General features: G+C 35.8%; 2 protein-coding genes across 2 annotated transcripts in view; both read right to left on the bottom strand.

The window, feature by feature from the left end:
• LOC126827494 (uncharacterized) overlaps positions 1-14528 on the bottom strand; it is a 75096-nt gene extending 60568 nt beyond the window's left edge. The window contains exons 1-4 of the mRNA XM_056102153.1: positions 14386-14528; positions 3047-3126; positions 1284-1351; positions 71-178 (exon numbers count right to left, since the gene is read on the bottom strand). Of these exons, the coding sequence (XP_055958128.1) occupies positions 71-178; positions 1284-1351; positions 3047-3126; positions 14386-14438 (309 nt within the window). The 5' untranslated portion in view covers positions 14439-14528. The remainder of the gene's footprint in view (positions 1-70; positions 179-1283; positions 1352-3046; positions 3127-14385) is intronic.
• Positions 14529-18098: 3570 nt separating this feature from the next.
• LOC126827587 (dynein light chain Tctex-type 5-B) lies at positions 18099-21110 on the bottom strand. Its single transcript, XM_050557073.2, has one exon. The coding sequence runs from the start codon at positions 21026-21028 to the stop codon at positions 20492-20494; it is 537 nt and encodes a 178-aa protein (XP_050413030.1). The 5' UTR covers positions 21029-21110; the 3' UTR covers positions 18099-20491.
• Positions 21111-23491: the final 2381 nt, after the last annotated feature.

The following is a 23491-nucleotide window of genomic DNA, read 5'->3' on the forward strand; positions in this document are numbered from 1 at the left end:
AAAAAGTCAACTATTTTCTGTGATGTGCTCAGAAAAGTAGCAAAGAAAGAAAATTGGAAATAATTTTTACCGTTTTAAAGATATCATCGCCATCACCATATTTTTGTTGCATTCTTTCTTCCAGGAAGTATATTCTTAATTTCAAGTTGAAGTTTTCTTTCCGCAACTCGGAAATAATCTGGAAGATTTAAAAACATAGACTTAGTAAAATAAATACAAGATAGGTTGCCAGGCAACGAAACATACGCCCACAGCAGCTAACTCGTCCGGGCAGTCAACAAGAGTTGTCACATATTTTTACTTTTTTCGGTAATGAAACATTTATAATACATTAAAATCTGATTAAGAGTAACCACTCATTAAGTAATTATCAGAAAACCATTAGAATTTGTTTGGTTTTTATAAAGTTTTGCCCCATGCTAACGTTTAGTATAGGAAACTTTTAACATCATGGATTTAGCTGTTCAAGTCATAAAAATTCATTGAAAATCAATATACTTGTTTGTCTCAAGACCTTACACTCTGTGTATGAATCTGAAGTCAATCGGATGATAACTTTAGTGATCAAGGGCCATAACTCTGGTAGTAATTATCGAAAATCGCTGTAAATGAATAAACTTCTTCGTCTCATGACCTTAAACACTGTGTATAAATTTAAACTCAATCGGATATTAACTTTAGCCTCTAGAGCGTCCACAAGATTTTTCAAAGTGATCAAGGGTCATAACCCTGGCAGTAATTATCGGAAATCGCTGAAAATCAAAAGGCTTCGTCTCATGGCCTTAAACACTGTGTATAAATTTAAAGTCAATCGGATATTAACTTTAGCCTCTAGAGCGTCCACAAGCGTATAAAAATGGTAGATTTGCCTGCTGACTATGGATATGAGGTTTAAACATGCATTATGCATACATCTTGTCAAAACTACACAGTGATAACTTGGCTTAGAATGAAGTAATTTGAATGAAATTTTCAATATTTTCATTTTACATTATCTATTTTGAGCTATTATATCAAGAATAACCAGCTCTTTATCTAAATCTTACACAATTTATCTTTAATTATTATTTTCGTTTATTATATAGTTAGATGTGCAGAGTGAGAATTTAGCCTCGGCAGCTACTTTTCTGTCTTCTCTTTTTCAATTTCCAACTGCATGTGCATGGATCCTGGTTTTTCAGCCCATCCAAATGACTAGGTAAATACGTGTGGGAGTAGACATGTATATAAGGTAAAAGAAAAAAACAACAAAGTATTAAACCATATAATTTATAAATACAAACCTGATCATATTCTTTCATAGTGATGGCTCTTACGGGTGACATTCGCCCACTGTTCTGTTTCTCAATTACTACAACAAGAGATTTACAATTACTCGTATGTACCATTTGTAACCTAATTTCATTCAAGACAGTGATTCTCAACCTGTGTGCCACGAGATCTTCCTAAGTGTGCTGCGAAATTTTGAACGGCACACTAAGAAAATTTCTCACTAAAGAAGCCAGCTATTTGACTGATGAAATTCGAAACACTGCAATAAAGTAACTTCATAACCGTGTTTTTCTTTGTTTAGTTTGAGTCTTTCTATGTGTCTATGACTAGTCTGTTTTTACGGTTGTGTATGTCGTCTATGACTTGCCATGTTTTTATTTTGCAAAGTTCAAATATTTTTCACATATATTTACTATAATTTAGCCAGGTGTGCTGCTGTTTTTTCGTGTGGCAATAAAAGGTTGAGAATCAATGTTGTTACATGATGTACATAAAATATTTAATGTCCTAGTCTTCTGCATCAACTTGGTTAATGAAGACAAAGACAGGGATAATGCTGTGTGCTAAGACAGGGATAATGCTGTGTGCTATGAGAGAAATTTTGCCTAGAAGGCCTACGGTACTCTAATTTTGATTTTCAACTGTCAAGGGATCTTTAACACAGAGAGAGAGAGAGAAAAAAAGGGGTTTAACGTTCACTCGACACAAACTAGGTCATTTCGGGACTAACATATGGTTTAATTTTATATCAATAATTCGCTTGCGCGTAGGGTTCATTAGCAGTATGAGGAAACTGGAGGACCCAGAAAAAACACACGAGGTTGGACAGGCGACCCTACTACTTGTCACGTACAACCGGGGATTCGAAACCACAGCAGTTGACTCAATGAAAGGTCTTATGAAACAGCATGCACGTGCTAACCATTCGGCCATTCCCCCCCCCCCCCCCCCAATATCCCTCGCCCCCGAGATGAGATGAAATGGAGTTTAACATCCTACATTTACTGTTGTGCTCCGACTGGGCTAATGAAGACAGGCATACGCCATACAGTATGCGATCCGAATGGTTAGACTTTTTTTCTGTGCCTGCAGCCTGCACCACTGACAAATGTTAACTTGGTTGGAAAATCTCAAGAAACTTTCTTGGCTAACAACTAGAAGCAAATCAAGGATTTTCTGGTTAATGAGCCAATAACATGGTTCACTTATTTCTAACAATGGATTCTGAAATGGTCTCCCACGTGGCAACTACACTCCATGTACTTCTTCCCTGATGTTCACAAGTTTAGTCAGAGGTTTGCTTGAATCTAAGAAATAAAAGTGACTAATTTCATAAAGAGTATTGCTTATTGTGGCTGGGTTGCTCTGTCAGGCCCATGCCCCGAGTTCACAAAACATTCTCAGACTAAAGTTACGAATTTACTCAAAATTGTTTGCCTTATTTTAACTAAAAATATAGCCCTTTATAAAACTTTTGTTGTTTTTTTATGTAACAAATACATCAATAAGACACTATGTGCAAAGTTTTGTGTTTCTGAATCAAAGATATTTCTAATAAATAGTGATTGAAAGTTGAGTACATTCTTAACTTGAGTCTGAAATGTTTTCTGATTGGATTCAAATGATAACGCTGACTTTGCTTCTTTCAGGCATCGGTGTATTTATTCCAGAAAAAAGGGGCATCACTTCTGAGAATCTTCTGTCACCAAGAGTTAACATTTAATCAATCTGAGCTACAGCTATAAAGAGTTAAAATTACTACGAGGAAACTTACATGGAACTTTTCCATCGTTAATTTCTAGATGATTTTTACATGTGGTAAATGTGACTTCAGGCAGTAAATCTGGATTACAACTGAAAACAACCAAAAAAACACAATAAGATACATGTACATAAACTGTGAAAATAGTAATGGTCACCCGGTGTGGTCAAAGAAAAAAGAGAGTGTGTTAGAGAGAAATGGGTGTTTAATGTCCACTCGAGATTAACTTATAGTTCAATTTTATTTAAATAATTCACTTGTGCATAGGTATTTATCAGTGGGAGTGAACTAAAGGACCCTGAGAAAACCCACAAGGGTAGCCAGACGACCTTTACCCTATGTCACATATGTTAAAGGGGGGAATCGAAATGAAATGAAATGAAATGGGGTTTAACGTCCTACTGTTCTGCTCCTAACCTGGGCTAATGAAGACGGGCATACGTCATACAGTGTGCTATGAGGGAAATTTTGCCCGGGCAGTGGCGCTACGGCATATTCTTATATCGAATTCCAACTGCCAAGGGATCTTTTACATGCACGCCAATGTGTACACGGGACCTCAGTTTTTCGTCCCATCCGAACGACTAGACAGCTGTCCTTGTCAGGCCCTCCGCCCTGCATCACTGACAAGGGGAAACCACGCCGGAAAATCGAGATGAACTTTCTCGGCCAATGCAGGGATCGAACACCCGACCTCCAGGCTAGCGAGCCAGCGTCTTACCCACTTAGCCACGTGATCCCCAAAGGGGGGAATCAAAACACCACTTGACTCAATGACGGACCTAATGATCAAAAGCGCATGCTTTAAACCATTTGGCCACCCCACCCCCCGTAAGGTGAAGAACAAACATATATACATGTATAATCAATAAACTGTGAAAAACAATATCGTAGAATTGATGTTAATGACAAGGTGCAAATTGAAGAAGGATCTAATGAACATACATGTATGTCACTAAGTCTACTACCATCTGATGCGGGGAATTTTGCTTGGACAAAAGTGTTTCCATATGACCTACATGTACTCTCCAACTGTCATCCCCCTTGGTAATCTGCTTAAAATACACTACACGAAGATCTGACCAGTTGTAGCGATAGGTCGTGTCAGAGGTCATAAGAGCGGGTTTTGACCCTATGATGTCAGACATTTGATTAACCAATCAGCATTCATGTTACTAGTGAATTACCCACAGTTCCGTGCAAAACACGCCTAAAGCTCTCTGTACAACAGACCGTTTCATTTGCTAATAGCTCACATCATTCAGAACATGTCAATGATAACAACTCTTCCAGATCCTAGTGTAGTAAAGACAAGTAAAACAAAATTTTGAACTATAAAAATGAAACGAAATAGGATCTGTTTTAACCAGATTGCCCCCTTGGGTTCTTTTACATACATGTATGTACTTGGACCGAGACTTTTTTCAGGACATCCATCTTTGGCGCTGAACTCCTTGCCAATCCTGTACTACTGACAAGGGGACACATGATTGGAAAATTCTGAGGAAGTTTCTCGGATAACGCCGGGATTAAACCCTGAGACCTCAGGGATTAAATACGATACCTCCTGGCACCACCTCTTCACAATGGCAGAATAACTAATATAATAATAGCCGAGTGATTACTAAGTCTATGAGTTAATGATGAGTTTTATTATATAACAGGTTGTCATTACAGTGTACCTCTGGCTCTACATGTCTGGATACCAAAACAAGTAATTAAACCCAGACCTTAATGCATAATGCACATAATAAATACAGGTCACAATTCTATGGAATACAATTACTGCTTATTACTGAGCGACGTTTCGACTAGGCTTCTCTAGTCATTGTCAAGCAGTGATAAAATTTGAAAATATATACATGTACAAAACAATACTTAGTTATCATATTCTATGATTGCTTGATAATGACTAGAGAAGCTTAGTCGAAACGTATTAAGCAGTACCGGTAATTGTATTTCATAGAAATGAAATGAAATGGGATTTAACGTCCCACTGTTCTGCTCCTAAACTGGGCTAATGAAGACGGGCATATTTTATACAGTGTGCTATGAGGGAAATTTTGCCCAGGCAGCGGCGCTACCGCCTACTCTTATATCAAATTCCAACTGTCAAGGGATCGTTTACGTGCACGCCAATATGTACACGGGACCTCGGTTTTTCGTCCCATCCGAACGACTAGACAGCTGTCCTTGTCAGGCAATCTGTCCTGCATCACTGACAAGGGGAAACCACGCCGGAAAATCTGGATGAACTTTCTCGGCCAATGCAGGGATTAAAAACCCGGTATTTCATAGAATTGTGACCTGTATTTTCCAGTTCAATTACTAAATGCCATTGAAACTACATATAATATAGTTGTGACAGTAAGAAACCAGAGAGAGAGAGAGAGAGAGAGAGAGAGAGGGAGGGTTTAACGTCTACTTCGACACAAACTAGGTCATTTCGGGGCTAACACATGGTTCAATTTTAGTAGTGGGAGAAAACCGGAGGACCCAGAGAAAACTCACGAGGCTGGGTAGACGACCCTACTCCTTGTCACGTACAACCGGGGAATCAATACCATGCCAGCTGACTCAATGACAGACCTTATGATACAAAGCTCACGTGCTAACCATTCAGCCATCTGCCACCCCCCCCCCCCCAAACACTAAGGACAACAAAAACCAAGAATAAACCAAGCTAGGTTCCGAAGAAGACATATTCATTGTGAGAACAACTTTGACTACATTTTAGGAACTTGTTATTTTTCTATTATCTGGTGCACCCAATATTTTGAAGCGATAAGCTAATACAATCTCTTTCACACAGGATTACGAAAGTCTTCTAATATCTCTGTAAAAGATAACTACCTTCAACACATGACGTCATACCACGCGCCGTAAATCATTGGCTCAATGGCGCGTGCATTGTTTACATAAGACTTTACTGGTTCGGGCGGAATGGAGTCTTTTACTCATTTTAATACCCATTTACACGAAAATAGGAAATAATTTTTACCTACTAATACGTCAATCGTCTTTATTTATTTTTCTAATGCATAAAAAAAAATGTTTTAGAATTTAATTTGTCGAAGGAAAACAGTTAATATTTATGGCTCATTAAGTCGCATTAACGTCATCCTTATCAGTGATTGTAGCGGTCTAGCGAATATTCACTGTTTATCAGTGTGAAGCTAATAAACTAAAATAAAGCTGGGTGTCAACAATTAAATCAACTACTAGTACTACACATTAATAATCCATTAGGCCTAATCTATATTCCAGATTTTATCATAGACATTTGCAAGTACAGTATTATTGTAAAGTTGCAGTCCATCAAACCATTATGATAAGACATTAATCATATGTATGACATTCAAAGATGTACAATTGTGAACATAATCATCATGACCAGTTGGCAGCTAAAATGGCCGATGGTTTATCCTACATGTATGTTTTCCAGATGTTTTAGAATTTCATTCCACAGACTTAAAAACAATTATAGAACAGAAAAAATAGATTAAAATTGTCCACCTATTTCTAAACCTTTCCGTCAATTCCAGTTATCCATCCCAATGATAAAATGGCTGACGGTTTATCCCAAGTTTTCCAGATGTTCTAGAATTTCATTCCGATAACTCTTTAAAATTGTCCATCTATGTTTAAACCTTTCTGTTAATTCCAGTTATCTATCCCAATGATAAAATGGCTGACAGTTTATCCCAAGTTTTCCAAAAGTTCTAGAATTTCATTTGAATAAGTCAAACAAAAATAAAACACAGAAAAAAAATGATTTAAATTGTCCACCTATTTTGAAACTTTTCCGTCAATTCTAATTCTTATCTATTCCGATGACAGAATCACACTAACAACTGCCATATACAACGCACTGATACAATCGCTCCATTTAATCCATCTCATCATGATTCTTAATACCAGACAAATGGCCGAATGGGTCATATTGAACTGGGAATAGGAATTAGTTGAGTAATGTTATTGATTGAAACAAACTACACTGTGTGCTCATTTTTACCATGTCTCGAGGAAAAACGACAATTACCAAAACTCATTATTTTAACATTTCTCCGGTCTGTATAATCCTGATTGATCTGAACTTTTAAACAAAGAAACTAAATCATATAAATTAAAGTTGAAACAAGCAATCGGAGAGTACAAATTTTACTATCCAAGAATTTATAATCTTGAGGCTGACACTGCAAATACATTCCAGTAAATTCCCAATATACATGTAAAGCTATACATGGAATAAATTTTCAATTCTCATTGAATTGGTCTGTAATTCTGCTATGTAAAACAGTTTTCTAAATTTCAGTTTTCCAGAAAAATAAATTTTCATACAAAGGGCCATAATTCAGTCAAAAATTAACAGAATGCCATGAAAAGCAAATTTCAATCAAATACATGTACATGTAGGTAAATCTCAAAGTTAAATGGGCTGACAACCATATTGCTCCTACTCGGAGCCAGGTGGCTAAGTGAGTACATGTACATGTAGCTTGGAGGTCATGAGTTCGATCCCGGTGTTGGCAGAGAAAGTTCATCAGGATTTTCTGGCATGGTTTCCACTTGTCAGTGGTGCAGGACAGAGGGCCAGACAAGGGCAGCTGTCTAGTCTAGATGGGACGAAAAACCGAGGTCCTGTGCACATATTGGTGTGCATGTAAAAGATCCCTTGGCAGTTGGAATTTGATATAAGGGTAGGGCATAGCGCCGCTGTTTAGGCAAAATTTCCCTTATAGCACACTGTATGGAATATGCCCGTCTTCATTAGCCCAGTCGGAGCAGAATAGTAGGACGTTAAACCTCATTGATTTCATTTCATTTTAAAATCCTAATGCCTGGACTAATGAAGACAGACGTGTACATGTATAGTGTGCTACATGTACATGTACGAGGCAAATTTTGTCTGGACAGTGGTGCTACGGCATACCCATACATGTATTTCTACTTCAAACTGCCAAGGATGCTTTAATGTACACTCTAATGGGTTTTTTGTCCCATCCGAACGATTATACATGTACACTGTCCTTCACCAAAGAAAAACCATGCCCGAAAATCTTAGTAAATTTCACGGACAACAGCGGGATGGAACCAAGGATCTCCAGGTTCACTAAGCCACTGCAGCTCCAGTACAGGTTGTAGGGGTATAGACTTAGTACATTGTACTGTGTGCCAGGAACTACAGGTGCCAGGAACTACAGGTTGCAGGTGTATAATACTGTATTATACTATAGTAACCAGGAACTACAGGTTGTGTTGATTATAAGTTACAGTAATTTAATTAAAGATAATTTATTCCCCATGTAGTGCTTTAACTAATAACTCAATGTAAACTACCATCTTTAATTGGAACCAACATAATATACATGTATGTTATTTTACATGATGTTTTCTTCTCATCACCAATACCACAGCAAACATGTTATTATTTACCAGATACTGTAATTAGGGGAATGGGGGAGCAGGGGAGAGAAGTAAAATCTTTTAATGGATCTCTTTTAAATCTGATTGAATCTGAGCCAGGAGATCATACTGTATATGTAGGTATTGTTGATATCAGACCACATTAGATATTGTCCGTAAAATGCAAAGACAGGTTGCCAGGCAACGAAACATACGCCCACAGCAGCTAAATCGTCCGGGCAGTCAACAAGAGTTGTCACATATTTTGACTTTTTTCAGTAATGAAACATTTATAATACATTAAAATCTGATTTAGAGTAACAACTCATTAAGTAATTATCAGAAAACCATTAGAATTTGTTTGGTTTTTATAAATTTTAGTATAGGAAACTTTGAACATCATGGATTTAGCTGTTCAAGTCATAAAAATTCATTGAAAATCAACATACTTGTTTCGTCTCAAGACCTTAAACTCTGTGTATGAATCTGAAGTCAATCAGATGATAACTTTAGATTCTCAGGTGTCACAAGATTTTTCAAAGTTATCAAGGGCCATAATTTTGGCAGTAATTATCGGAAATCGTTGAAAATCAATATGATTCTTCGTCTCATGACCTCAAACACTCTGTATTAATTTAAAGTCAATCGGATATTAACTTTAGCCTCTAGAGCATTTACAAGATTTTTTGAAGTGATCAAGGGCCATAACTCTGGCAGTAATTCTTCGTCTCATGACCTTAAACACTGTGTATAAATTTAAAGTCAATCGGATATTAACTTTAGCCTCTAGAGCATCCACAAGCAATTGTGGACGCCAGACCGACGGACGGACGGGGGCGACGACAATATACGACCATGTTCATGTATATTGACTTCATCAATTACTTCAACCATGAACCCTGTATTATAGAGTTCATGGTTTAAATAAACTATTGTACATGTGTAACATAGTAACAAACAAACTGTTCTCTATCCAAAATAAAAAACCATGGATGATTTAATACTAGTATATGTATCAACAAGTAATAGATCAAATTTCTACAAATTAATTTATAATTTAAAATATTATAATAGAAGTGTTTAATCTCTAGTTATATAGGTTAACATAATAAAACATGGTATTGATATTATAACAATAGGAAATATAATATACTCCACTAGAAATAAACAGGTATCATATTCAAGTAGATTATAAACAGGTAGACTGGCACTGTACGCTCAAATTAACGGGATTTTTAGTTGTTTTATTTAAGCTTAGTTTGTATACCAAATTGACATGAAAATTATTACAAAATACAAAATTATAAACTAAAAAAAACCACATGACAAAATAGGCCTACACTTTTCTTCACTTAAAATAGTCCATATATTTTTAATTTCATAAAATGTAATTAAACATACATTATGCAAGAGCTAAATCTGCCTATTGCCGGTCTTTCTTTAGGCCTGAAATGTTATCTAAATTATTAATTAGACCATAATCAACTCGCCATGTCATCGCTAGTCTGCCATATTTACAATGTACTGGATTAGGATCCAATTTGCTGCTCCACTTTCATTCATGATTAGATCATGAAATGGATAATTGAGACTATGTTTTTATTGTACCGACTTTAGTAATGATAATCGAGGCTAGGCCAAAAATTTAATCGCTAAATTCTCGATCAAACTGGATTAATATAACTCAAATTTTCAGCAAATCACTTTCAACTATTATAGTGGGAACCGCCAGCTCTTTATCTAATCTCCCATAATGTATCTTTAAACCATGCTGAACAAACTGACATAAGTATCAAAGAAAAATTAAATTTAGTTTTGTCTTTTTCATCACTTTTATTTCACCATGTATTAAAACTTTAAAACCGTGAGCTTACTTAAAAAGTTTATAACTAGAAGTCGGTAGAAGATAACATTTCCCCATTTTCTAATTTCATTTCTACATCTGTCTTCGGTTTTTTTATGTAAATAAAAGGTTAAATTACTGATGAACATCAGTTGAGGTGCTGGGCGCGTGTCGGGTGTAATGTCTGGTAATATAAATCATGTTTTAATCTTCTTAAAGTCGTGTAAAATATGAAATACAAGATACACTATCTGGAATAATTTGAGTCAGAAGTTGTAATGTACCCCTTATACATGTAAGGTACTGTATGAACATCTGGTGACCAAATGTTTTAAAAGTTTTTATTTATGATCAACATTAAATTTGTTTATAAATCTAACATTACAACTGGTGCATATGTCTACACATCTGTGCTAATACGATAACAGAACTCATCTTCTGTCTTGTCTGTTCTTTAAAGTTTACTTTAAACAAATTAAAATTTTGGGTGGATTCATTTAGAAGTCATGGATCGTAATTTGCACTTTTCAGACAATATGTAAAGATTGTTCAAGAATTAAACCATTTTAATAATCTACTAAAATTTATCATTTAACATTAATGTTTCATCAAAAATCATACTGTATAATAATACGTACATGTAAGTGATTGTTGACTACCGGTATTGTCCATTATTATTTGTTTACTTCCAAATACTGGTACATCAGACCTTAGTAATGCTTTACTAATGAACTTATTAATGTTATTATATTAAATTATGGTGCTTTGAAAATAATTTTTAAAATACTGTTTTTTTAATTTTAATGTACCAGTATTGAATTTGTGTCATTTACTTCTTTGGTAGTATAATTTGAGGATTTTCATACATACATGTGTGTAGAGTAAAACATTTGATATTTGCAATAAACTAGTTTTTGGAGAGAGAGAGAAATGGGGTTTAACGTCCACTCAACACAAACTAGGTCATTTCGGGACTAACATTTGGTTTTAATTTTATTTCAATAATTCGCTTGCGGTGTAGGGGTCTTTAGCAGTGGGAGGAAACCGGAGGATCTGGAGAAAACCCACAAGGTTGGACAGGCTACCCTACTCCTTGTCAAGTACACCTGGGGATTCGAACCCACGCCAGTTGACTCAATGACAGGCCTTATGATAGAGCATGCACGTGATAACCATTCGGCCATCCAACCCCCCATTAGTTTTTGGAATGTTTTTAGAATCTGATATAATTAAAATTCTATCCAGCCCTGTACTTGATGTAGATCTAGTATCATGTAAATATTGTACAGGCTGACATGAAGGCCTACCAGTAAATAATTGCTCCACAATACTGGTACACAGTCCCCGTTGTTTGTATTTTAGAGGAGAGCCAAAAAAAAAGAAAAAAGATTCCCTTAATGAAAAAATTGCTCACCTAAAAGGCTCTCCATGTTTTGATAAGAGTGATTTAGAAATTAAGGAGAGTGGTCTGATATTAGGGAGAGTGATTAGTTGTTTGTATGGGAAATTGTTCTGAAGATCAATAAATGAATTTAAGGGGGGGGTCTTTAAAGGTTTCATACGTGTACATGTAAATGATAATAAACCCCCCATGACCTTGTAAATATTAAGGGGAGGGAGAAAAACCTCCCCTCGGTCGACATTTAGGTGTTCAAAACCGATCGCTCGCCTTATAAAACAATGACTGGGTACATTGTATTTTTTTTTTATAAACAATACATGTATTTTATTCACAGAAAAGGATTGAGGAACAGGCTAGGCCTATATTACCTCTCTCCTATTTGGCATCAATCTATAAAAAAAATCAGCTTTTTTTTTTAAAATAAAATTTATTTGTAAAACTCTAGATAACTATAACCTGAGGTTATCTTCTCAGATATTGTTTTTATCATCCTTAGATACCATACATACTTCTCATATTAGCTCAGTCTACTACCTGTATACTACTATCAATAGTCTCTTACTCAAATCTGGATGATAGATTTGGCACTAGTCCACGCAACCTAATTCCACGTAGCTACACTGTATACTAATAAGCTTCTCTTTCTACACACATAGAATGGCCGCCCACCCACCCCAATTTTACAGGAAGTACATAAATAGAGTCAGCAGACGTACACATTTTTATTATGAATAAGGCTGTATAATCTATGTGGCAATAGGAATGTCTAGGTTCTGTAATCTGTGTGGCAATGAGAAAACAGTAGTATATGTAGATCCAGCATTCACACTGATTGTCATTGATAGCTTTCAATAAAAATAGAAGCTGTTTATAGAAATGTCAAAAAAAAAAAACACCAAAAACTACTGCAAATTTTAATACATGTAGTATTAAATGCATTAACCTTAATTAATAGTAACACAAAATGTAAGATTTCCTCCCATCAACCACTGATCCAGTACCAGGGTGCTGTATAATGTACAGTGTAGTTTCACAACGTCCCTCACCCCCACACACACACACCCCACGCGCACCCCCATGCATTACGGTAACCTTAATACAAAATGTAACATTTCTTCCCATCCCCCATCAACCACTGATCCACTGGGTGCTGTATCTTATCTATAAATGAGTGCCGTCATAAGCAAATTCTGTACAAACAGCTTTAATATTAAAGGCTGTCAATAAATGAGTTTTAACCTTAAAAGGGTTCCTGCAAATAAATGAGTTTTTAAAGAAGTTCCTACAGTCCAAATTTGTTATGGAAATTGAACATATCATTTCGTCGGAAAATATAGGTCATTTGACCTCACCTGTGTCCGCTTTTGTAAGTTCTCGACCATTAGCTTCGGACAATCTAGTCCATAATATATCCAATGTTTTAATATGTTCGATATCACAGTATTTTACAATTTGAAAATCACATTTGTACCGTAACATAGTTGGGAGAATCACTGTACTTTTTTTTATTATTATTATTTTTCTAAGTTCAATATCACAGCATTTCACTATTTGTGAATCACATTAAGTACATGTATATAAACACAGTTTGGAGGAGTCACAAATATTTTTTAGTTTTTTGTAACATGATTGGATTTGTATCCCAGCAGATTAAGTTTGCTTTGGTAAGGGTTCACTGACTTCGTATTAGCCTATATTTTAGGAAGAAAATCAAGAATTTTGTTTCTGTGGTACATAGAAATCTCTTTAATATTTACCTACATGTAGGATGTTGAACATACAGTAACAATGTAGCAGTCTAATAATATTACTAGGTATCACACCTTCACTGCTCGCATGGCAGAAAATTAGCAATTTTTTTTAATTATTTCTTTACACCATATACATGTAACATGTACATTTGGCTGTTTTTAATATTTTGTAATTTATCACCGGTATATTGAAAAGGAACAAAATTTGTTATTCCCGTTTCATATAATTTTTAGGTTCATGTGTTCATTTTATTAATTTCATAGACATACATGTAACCTAATAATAGTAGATCTATTAAAATAAAATAGTGTTCATCTCAAAAACAATTTTATTTTGTTACCGTACATAAAAACATAACGTATGGACTTCATTAATTATAAAAATTTGCATGCATTTTTGGAATGAAACAGCTCTTGGTCTTAGGGTAAAACGACCAATGTAATTTTGGGATGAAACAACCTGCTCCCAGATAAAAGTACCTGGCAAAACTAAATGGGTGGAATAGGTCTGGAAGTGGTGGGAAGAAACAAAATTTTTCACGCAAGTCATCAAAGTCTGACTACAACCTACATGTACATACGTACGCTTTAAATACTAAATATATGAGATCTACAAGTAATCAACTCCTTATTCTCATAAAACCCTATTTCTTATTACTTCCTCATAGATCTACATGTATTTGATTTTTTTCAAAATTTAACTTCGATCTAATTAACAAAAAGTTCACACCTGTATTTATATTTCCCGCTTGTCAAGCTACACAGGTATTCTGATTAGTTGACCGTTTTGTCGACAATACAAAGAATAAACAAATCGAAAGTTTTTAGATCAATCGCAATAAATCCCCTCGCCTCTAAAAAGGATGCTCAAAATTGATGCTGGCTGCTCTCGCTGTTTGTTTACGTCTGTTACCAAAATTTGTTTAAAACGAACATTTTGGTCACTTACCTGCCATCCATATCCAACGGTAGTGTCGGGTCATACCCAACCGTGGAATCCATACTTGTATTTGATTAATATTATCGAGCGATACGCTCATTCAGTCATTATGAATACAGACGACTTGTTATGGTTCACATAATCCGTCCATCTTGAATTTAAACTGAACTTGCGCATGCGCTATGTAATATACGGTCTTCCGTTATGAATTTGGCGCCAAGTTCAATTTGATATATGATTTGATCACCATGACCACCAGACAGAAGCACTCCTCAAATGAAATATTATTGGTAAATTAGAACTACGACAAGATAATAAATAAGCTTATAGTGTTACACCGTATAAGTGTAAAAAAAAACTAAATTGTGATGCAGTATTTTATTTGTATCTGTGGCCAAAATTCTGTGGCTATTGCTGGCCAAAATTCTGTGGCTATTGCTGGCCTAAATTAGTTAAAAAATTGAACCTCGACCATATCATAAGTTCCATGAATCTAATTATGAAATGGTATTAATGATAAATATAACTGTGATATTTATAAATTAAATCTATTAAAACAGGCATTATGTAAGAGTAAGAGCTAAATCTGAAGGTCTTTCTTTGGACCTTAAAAGTTATAAATTATTAATTAGATCAACTCTCAATGCCATCAGATTCCTCCGAATTTAAGTAGAACGGTTCCGTCATTTAATGATTTATTTTAAAAACGGAAAAGGGAGGCTGAGACCCGAATGACCAATAGAGTTGTAAGGTCCATGGTTATGATCAATGCACACATCTTGTCAAAACTACAACCATTGATAACTTTGCTCAAAATAAAATAATTTGAATAATTATGTTTTGGGGGTAGGTTATTTACTCAAACAATGTCTGACCGCCCTTATAGCCTATCAGTTTTGGGAATTTAAAATAACCCACACCGTTTTCTGAAATCCACTGGATCAAGTCTGAGAATAAGATACCTGTCACAGACGTAGGCCCGATTCTGACCACATCATGGACAATCCATGTGGTGACTTTCATTTTATCTGGCACAGAATTGTCTTTTTTTTCAGTCTTTTAATAAATATTTTTAAAACAAAAACTTCTAATTCAATAGACGACTATTATAGTACCGGACATTGAAACTGTTATTTCCAGACATTATGTTTATAATAACATAAAGCAGTTGTCAAAAGTGGTATATCAATGGGATAGTGCATCCCCCCCCCCCCCAACCTAATCGTTGTGGATTGTCATCTTTTCATTATGAAATGAATGAAATGGGGTTTAACGTCCTACTGTTCTGCTCCTAACCTGGGCTAATGAAGACAGGCATATGCCATACAGTGTGCTATGAGGGAAATTTTGCCCGGGCAGCGGCACTATCGCCTACTCTTATATCGAATTCCAACTGCCAAGGGATCTTTTACGTGCATTCCAATGTATACACGAGACCTCGGTTTTTCGTCTCATCCGAAGGATTAGACAGCTGTCCTTGTCAGGCCCTCCGTCCTGCATCACTGACAAGGGGGAACCACTTTTCATTATGAGTGGCATATATTTAGAGAAGGATTTAAAACAATACCATTCCAGTCCTTCACGCTTAAGGTGCACTTTCGCTCCTGCTCCCAGGCCCGTAGCTAGCCGGGGGGGCAAGAGGGACAGCTGCCTCCCCTGGAAAAAATCGCACACCCAATGGTGCCTTTGCCCATTGGGGAAAGAATCGGTTCCCCCAATGGGCGCCGGTTCCATTGGACGCAATACGAAGCCAATTTGCCCCTCTTACTCCCCCACTAGCTACGGGCCTGCCTCCTCTTGACGCACCTCAACTTTCCTACACGGGAGTTATTAAAGACTCGTGCAAATTAGCTGAATTGCTCTCCTAAATATTGAGATTGATAAACTACTTTCAGTTTTTGTTTATTTTGAGCTATCAGTTTCCATGATGATAATTCTGACACTACCATATTCACCAAATATTAAACAAGACTAAGGCATAAACACAATTTGGCTCTCATTAATTCAAGAAAATATAGAATTACTTTTGTAATTTAATTAAAGAGACATTATGTAAGACTTAGATAAAGAGCTAGCCATTCTTGCTATAATAGTTTGAAAATAGATAATGTAAAATAAATAATTTGAAAATTTCATTCGTATTACTCTATTGCGAGCGAAGATACTAACCTTTGGAAGTTTGACAAGACGTGTGCAATAATTTCAACCACCGTAATCAAAATATGGCTGAACTGTTCTAATCTATTTAATATCGGAGAAATCTGATGACATCGAGAGTTGATTATGGCCTGGATAAGTTAATTAATGTCTAATTAATAATTTAGATAACATTTCAGGCCTAAAGAAAGACCTGGAATAGGCAGATTTAGCTCTTGCATAATGTATGTTTAATGTATGCGAGTTCTTTTACAGGAGCTTTTTTCTCATTTTTGAAATTGGCAGGAGCTTTTTATGGCTCTCGCAGAATTTTATAAACGTGAAGAACTACCATTCATCATTAGCCTGGTGGTAGCCCCAATTGGTGCTGAAAAGTGGGACATTAAATCTCAGTTCATTAAACTATAACCAATCTGATTAAAACACAGATCCTATTTTTTAATTGTCTTCACAACACTAGGATCTGAGTCCTGTTTCTCAAAAACTTAACTAAAGATAAAAATCAAAATTTTAGTAGATACTTTAATTTTGATTGGCTTAGCACTAAAATCAATCTAATATTATCCAATCAAATTACTAAAATCTTGATTTTTATCTTAGTTAAAATTTCGTGAAACAGGCCCCTTACATGTTCTGAATGATGTGAAGGATTAGCCAATGAAATGGTCTGTTAAAAGGCAAGCCTTTGGCGTGAGGTGCACGGAACTGTGGGTAATCCACTAGAAACATCAATGCTGAATGGTTAATCAAATGTCTAATGACATTCATAGGGTCAAAAGCAGCTCGTATGACCTCTGGCGGGACCTCCCAAAACAACTGGTCAGATCTTCATGTAGTGTGTAAGCCATCGAAAGTATAAAAAAATGAAACGTAATATAGATCTGTAATTTAATCAGACTGAACTATAACACTCTCAAAATCTGTATCATATCATCGCCATAACAACATATCCCAGAAGAAATGAAATGAAATGGGGTTTAACATCCTACTGTTCTGCTCCGAACTGGGCTAATGAAGATGGGCATACGCCATACAGTGTGCTATGAGGGAAATTTTGCCCGGATAACAGCACTACAGCCTACTCTTATATCAAATTCCAACTGTCACGGGATCTTTTACATGCATGTCAATGCGTACAAGGACAGTCGACACTGGACCTCGGTTTTCCGTCCCATCCGAATGACTAGACAGCTGTCCTTGTCAGTCCCTCCGTCTTGCATCACATATCCCAGAAGGTTCAATAGTGCTGTTTAGAGTGATTGATCCAGGTAAGGGGCTTTTGGGCCCGGGCTCGCTCTAAATAATATTTTCAAAAAATTCACTTATATGTTTCTATTAAACGTCTAAATTTGAGATTTTTGTTGCTTGTTGGGATGTTATATTGAGTTCGAGATATGCACCACAAATAACCATTGACACCCCAATATTTCAAAATTTTCTGGGGAACTCTCACTTCCAAAGGAATATCCTGTATTGGCCACTGACTGTATAAAGAGGCAATAGGAAGTATGATATATTTTAAATTGAGATTTTAATTTTATATATATAGAAAAAATTGATATTAATTATTTAAATGAACAAAAATGGTATAATAATACACTTCATTGCAAGTCCTGATTTCTACAATCATATCCACTATCCGTTAAAAAAACAGTATTAATTTATGAAAAAAAAAAGGGTAGCACTAAGAGTAAGTATCAAAAACAGGTTTAATTTTTATGACATACATAGTTACCTCCCCTCTACCATGCACTGACCAGGGTTATATTCATACATGTAAAAGAATCATTGAAGTCTTCATATCTAAATTTGAATAATGCTTACAAATATTTGCCTCAACACAAAGAAGTCATCATTTATGTATGACGTGTTTGTAATCTATTTATAATCAATGAGTATGTTCAGCAACCAGTGTTACCTCAGACAGTATTTAAAAAACAATCCACTATGATTACAGGACAATACACATGCACAATTGATAATAAAGTCTTACAAATAAATATTATATTGAAAATATCAAATTTAATTTGGCTTTGGTATAAAATAAAATTCACATAACAACAAAGATTTAATAAATAAAAAATTTTATGACCAATATAAAAATACATTTGACAAAGGATTTATAATAAAGGTATGTGTATTGTTAAAGTTTTATATAGTGAAATGTACATGGACCTGTACTATTTTTGGCCAGTATGAATAAGATAAGAGAATAAATAAGGCAAATACAATTTAACAGTAAAAACACACAAAAAAATCACTTTATTAAGACACAAACTATTAATATATTTGGTATAGATGACTTTGTATGTAAATGTAAGTACACATATCGTCACGCTAATGCAATGATAGACACAATTATCCCTATAGAACTTAAGACAGCCCCAAACCACCCCTCAGGCCCACAGCTGTGGCGCACACAAAACGGTCTCATAATACCGAAAGCTATTCACATATTTCGGGTGGTTGAGGAGGTTAAAGGAACAGCAGTTTTGGTCTGTTCCAGGTTGTAACAGTATTAACAGGGCTTCCACATCAAAATTTTGACTGTCGGTCACTTTTGACAACGCACAGAAACGTTGCAAATTAAATTCATATTTCATGTTTTTTATTTACAGTACGGTATTGTAAATTCATGTGTCACAATGATAATTATTTATTAATGAAATAGTCCCTTTTATTATCAAAATTTCTTCTGAGGTATCAATATATAGAGTTCTCTTTTTCTTTAATGTACTAGGGAAGGAAATATTTACATGTATCAAATGCTGAAGGATTAAATGTCTGAATTATATTAGAAATACAGGTTGATGTTATCTGCTTGCAAGATGAATGATCAAGAAAAATTTAAATGAAGGGGTAATAAATGAGACATAACTTGTAGGTGACTAGTTCTGTATTGTTGCTTGTATATTAAAGATCTTTAATAAAAAAATAAAAAATAAATTGCTTATTGAATAGCTTTTACCCAATCACTAATATTAATAAAAATATTAAAGTCTTTTTGGGGTTCTGTTTCTTGGCAGTTTTCCATAGGTTCTCTTTTTAAAAAGTTCTGTCAAATATTCACATTATACATGTATAGAGCGAGAAATAGGGTTTAATGTTCACTCGGCACAAACTAGGTCATTTAGGGACTAACACATGGTTCAAATTTATTTCAACAATTTGCTTGCGCGTAGGGGTCTTTAGCAGTGGGAGGAAACCGGAAGACCCAGAGAAAACCCACGAGGTTGGACAGACGACCCTACTCCTTGCCAAGTACAACCGGGGAATCTAAACCACACCAGTTGACTCAATGACAGACCTTATGATACAGCGGGCACGTGCTAACAATTCGGCCATCAAACCCCCCTATACATGTATAGATAATTATGGATAATTAGTATTCTGTTAGTTTTGATATCGAATCCAAGTAATTTCTTCTCTCAAAGCTGTTCAGCTTGCGTAACTTCATCCTACTTATTATTATAACTCACACTGTATTTGATTAAATTTGTTGGTGTTTCAAAGATATTATCTATCAAAGCTTATAATAAAAATTAGTTCAGGAAAAATTATTATTGAATAATCAGTCGGGTATTCTTTCTCGGAAAAAACAATGTGGGTTACCGAAAACGTTATTCCTTATTTTTTTCAGTTATGTGTCCGATATTCAGTAAACTTAGTGATACTTAGTGGAAATTTACATTGTCGGTTACAGCAAACATTATTATTCCTTGTTTTTTTCACAACACATCTGTAAGTTATGTGTTTGATTATTCAGTAAATGTTCTGACACTTAGTTGACTTAGTGGAAATTTACAGCAATATTATTCACCTGATTTTGTATTATTATCACTCAGCCTTTTAATACAATGACAATATTTTCATGAACAACCTCAAGATTATAAGTGGGTTGAATTGAAACACCCATTGATGAACAGGTTGGTGTTTCGTTGATATGATTGTTACATGTCTATTCATAATAAACACCAAACACAGAAGCCACGGCATATAAAGAGTTATTCTTGAATTCGTGCATTGCAAATGTGTCACAACTGGGATCCCACAAACAGCGACTACCGACACGCATTGATTGGTCAAGTAGTTGACCAATGTGAACCATACAGATAATTTTATAACGTGGAATTTCCATATCTTTAACTCGAGCTTTGATAACATCGGAAATAGTTTTTGTCATCTGCTTGCACAAATTTGCGTCATAATGTTCGTCTGCCAGATAGCCTTCCAGAACATCCTTTATCATATTCTGTATTCGACCATATGGTACTTTCTTGTTTGGTTGTAGCTGGTACGTGTTTTCGTATTTAATTGGAGGTCGTATTTCGTCAGGGTTTGGCTCGTCGAGATAAGAAATAGTGCTTATTGAATCGAACTTGTCCGGCTTCGATCGTTCTGTCGCTTTCTGTTCACCACTTGTTAAGGATGAAACACTTCCCTGCTTTCTGAGCAGCCGAGCTGCTTTTTCCTTCGCTGTGCTTCTATCGGACATTTTTAGAGAAATAATACAAACGACTGACAGCAGTTTCAGGATTGGAAAGCAATTTTGTTGTTTACGAACGCCGCCATTGACCGGAAATGGTTACCAAGGTTAAAGGGGAGACAAGCATATTAGAAATAGTCGTGATTATCCAGAAATACTGATAATTTTACTACTCTTTCATCCAATTAATGACGTATATTATAAACGCCATTGCCTCTCATGCTGCAGATATACTGTAACTGAAATAATTTCATTTTATAAAAAAAACAAAACAGCTTTCTTATTTGATTATTCATTTTTAATCATATTTCATCTTCAGCCAACGTGCATTAAAAAAGAAAAATGAAACTGAAACTTGGACGGAGCGAAAAAATAATCCAAAAATTAAGTTAATTAACCGCATAGCCTAAATTATGCATGAACAAATCTGCCTATTGCAGGTCTTTAAACTTAAGGCCTTAATTGTTACATAAACTATTAATTAGACATTTTATTAATATGAAAAAAAACATAATCCATTATGTGTCCGATTTTCATTTGATTTGAATCCGATCTGCTGTTCAACGAGCATTGATGATTAAACGCAAAAATGGATAATCGAGACTGTTTTGTATCGTACCGACTTTAGTAATGATGACTGAGGCTAGACCTAAAATTCAATTGCTAATATCTCGGCCTGTTCAGAGTGGATCAATTTGACTGAAATTTACAGCATATCGCGCCCTTTACATTATTTAGATTTTTAAAACTATTATAGTTAATCTTCCATAATGCCCCTTTAAATCTGAATATTTATTAATTTATTATAATATCTAACAACCAGACCCGTAACTAGGGAGGTGCAGAGGGGTGGGGGGCAAAAGTTTCGCCCCCCCCCCCCGTAAATATTTTGTACAGCACCCCCAAGAACACACGCCCCCCCCCCCCCCTCTTGGTTACTCTGAGCTAGTTACGACCCTGCAAACAACACTTCTCACAAACATTTCTAATATTAATATGATCTACAATAGTCTGATTTCTCACGATTTTGACGTTCTTTCAAGGATCGCGGGGCCCCGATTGGTGGACTATATCTGTTGCAGCCAACAAGAGGGGCCACATGTTAAAATAAAAAGTAGACTATACACATATTAATAAATATTTAATTTGATTGAAACACAGATCCTATTTCGTTTCGTTTTGTACAGTTCAAAATTTCGTTTTACTTGTCTTTACTACACTAGGACTGACTAGGGTCTGGAATAGTTGTTATATAACAGGCTTTCTGGTTGAAGTGAGGGATTAGCCACGGAAACGGTCTGTTGCGACGAGTTCTTGACGTGCGATGCACGGAACTGTGGGTAAACCACTAGAAACGTCAACGCCGATTGATTAATCAATGTCTGACGTCATAGGGTTAAAAGCCTCTGTACGACCCCCGAGGCAACCTTCCAATACAACTGGTCAGATCTTCATGTAATGTAGGCCATCGAAAGTATAAAAAAAAACGAAACGAAATATAGATCTGTATTTTAATCAGATTGATAAATACTGGCGGGAAATTGGCGGGAAATTATGATTTCCCTAAAAACATTACTTTTTAATTCCGCTGCACACCTCTATATATGGGGGGAGGGAGGGGGTGTATTTTTGAGGACAGAAACCACTTGGTTCAAAATTAGCCAATGAAGCGGTCTGTTACCGCGAGTTCTTGGCGTGCTCTGCACGGAACTGTGGGTAAACCCCCAGAAACGTCAACGCTGATTGATTAATCAATGTTTGACGTCATAGGGTCAAAAGCCGCTCGTATGACTCCTGACGCGACCTCCCAGTACAACTGGTCAGATCTTCATGTAGTGTAGGCCATCAAAAGTATAAGAAAACCCAAACGAAATAGGCCTATACATTTGTATTTTAACCGGTTTGCTTTTTCGTTCAGTACGAATTTCGTTATTCCAAATATTAAATTATAATGGTACTTTTCAAGAGATCTGGAAATGTACATAAAAACACAGTAAATCAGAGACATGTTTAGATATTAGTTTATTCTTAATCTTCATCAGAAGATTCAAAATCAAAGTTCATAATATGAGCGGGATAGATATCTTCTGGATCGCTAATCAACACCTCGCACATTGTAAATCTTCATTCCTCGATGATATCTCGAAAACGTCCCCTCAAACGCCTGATCACCACCCAGATTCGGAATCTACGCAAAAAACTGGTCTAGAAAAACTTGGTCTCATAAATTCACAGCTCGGGTGGCGATTCCCCCCCCCCACCCCTTCACCCACCGGACTATTACTACAGTTCTGAATGTAACATCGGGTCACAATGGTAGCAGGCGAAATGATGTTTCTCTTGGGTTGGCCCAAATGAAAATTCCCACAAAGTTTTAAAAACTCCATTGCCCTCACAGACCTTTGGGGTGCCGCGGTGGGTCAGTGGGTAACCTAGATGTCTCGGGTTCAACCCCGGAGTTGACCGAAAAAG

The sequence above is a fragment of the Patella vulgata genome, chromosome 7 (assembly GCF_932274485.2).
Source record: "Patella vulgata chromosome 7, xgPatVulg1.2, whole genome shotgun sequence".
In the NCBI taxonomy this organism is placed as follows: Eukaryota; Metazoa; Mollusca; class Gastropoda; family Patellidae; genus Patella; species Patella vulgata.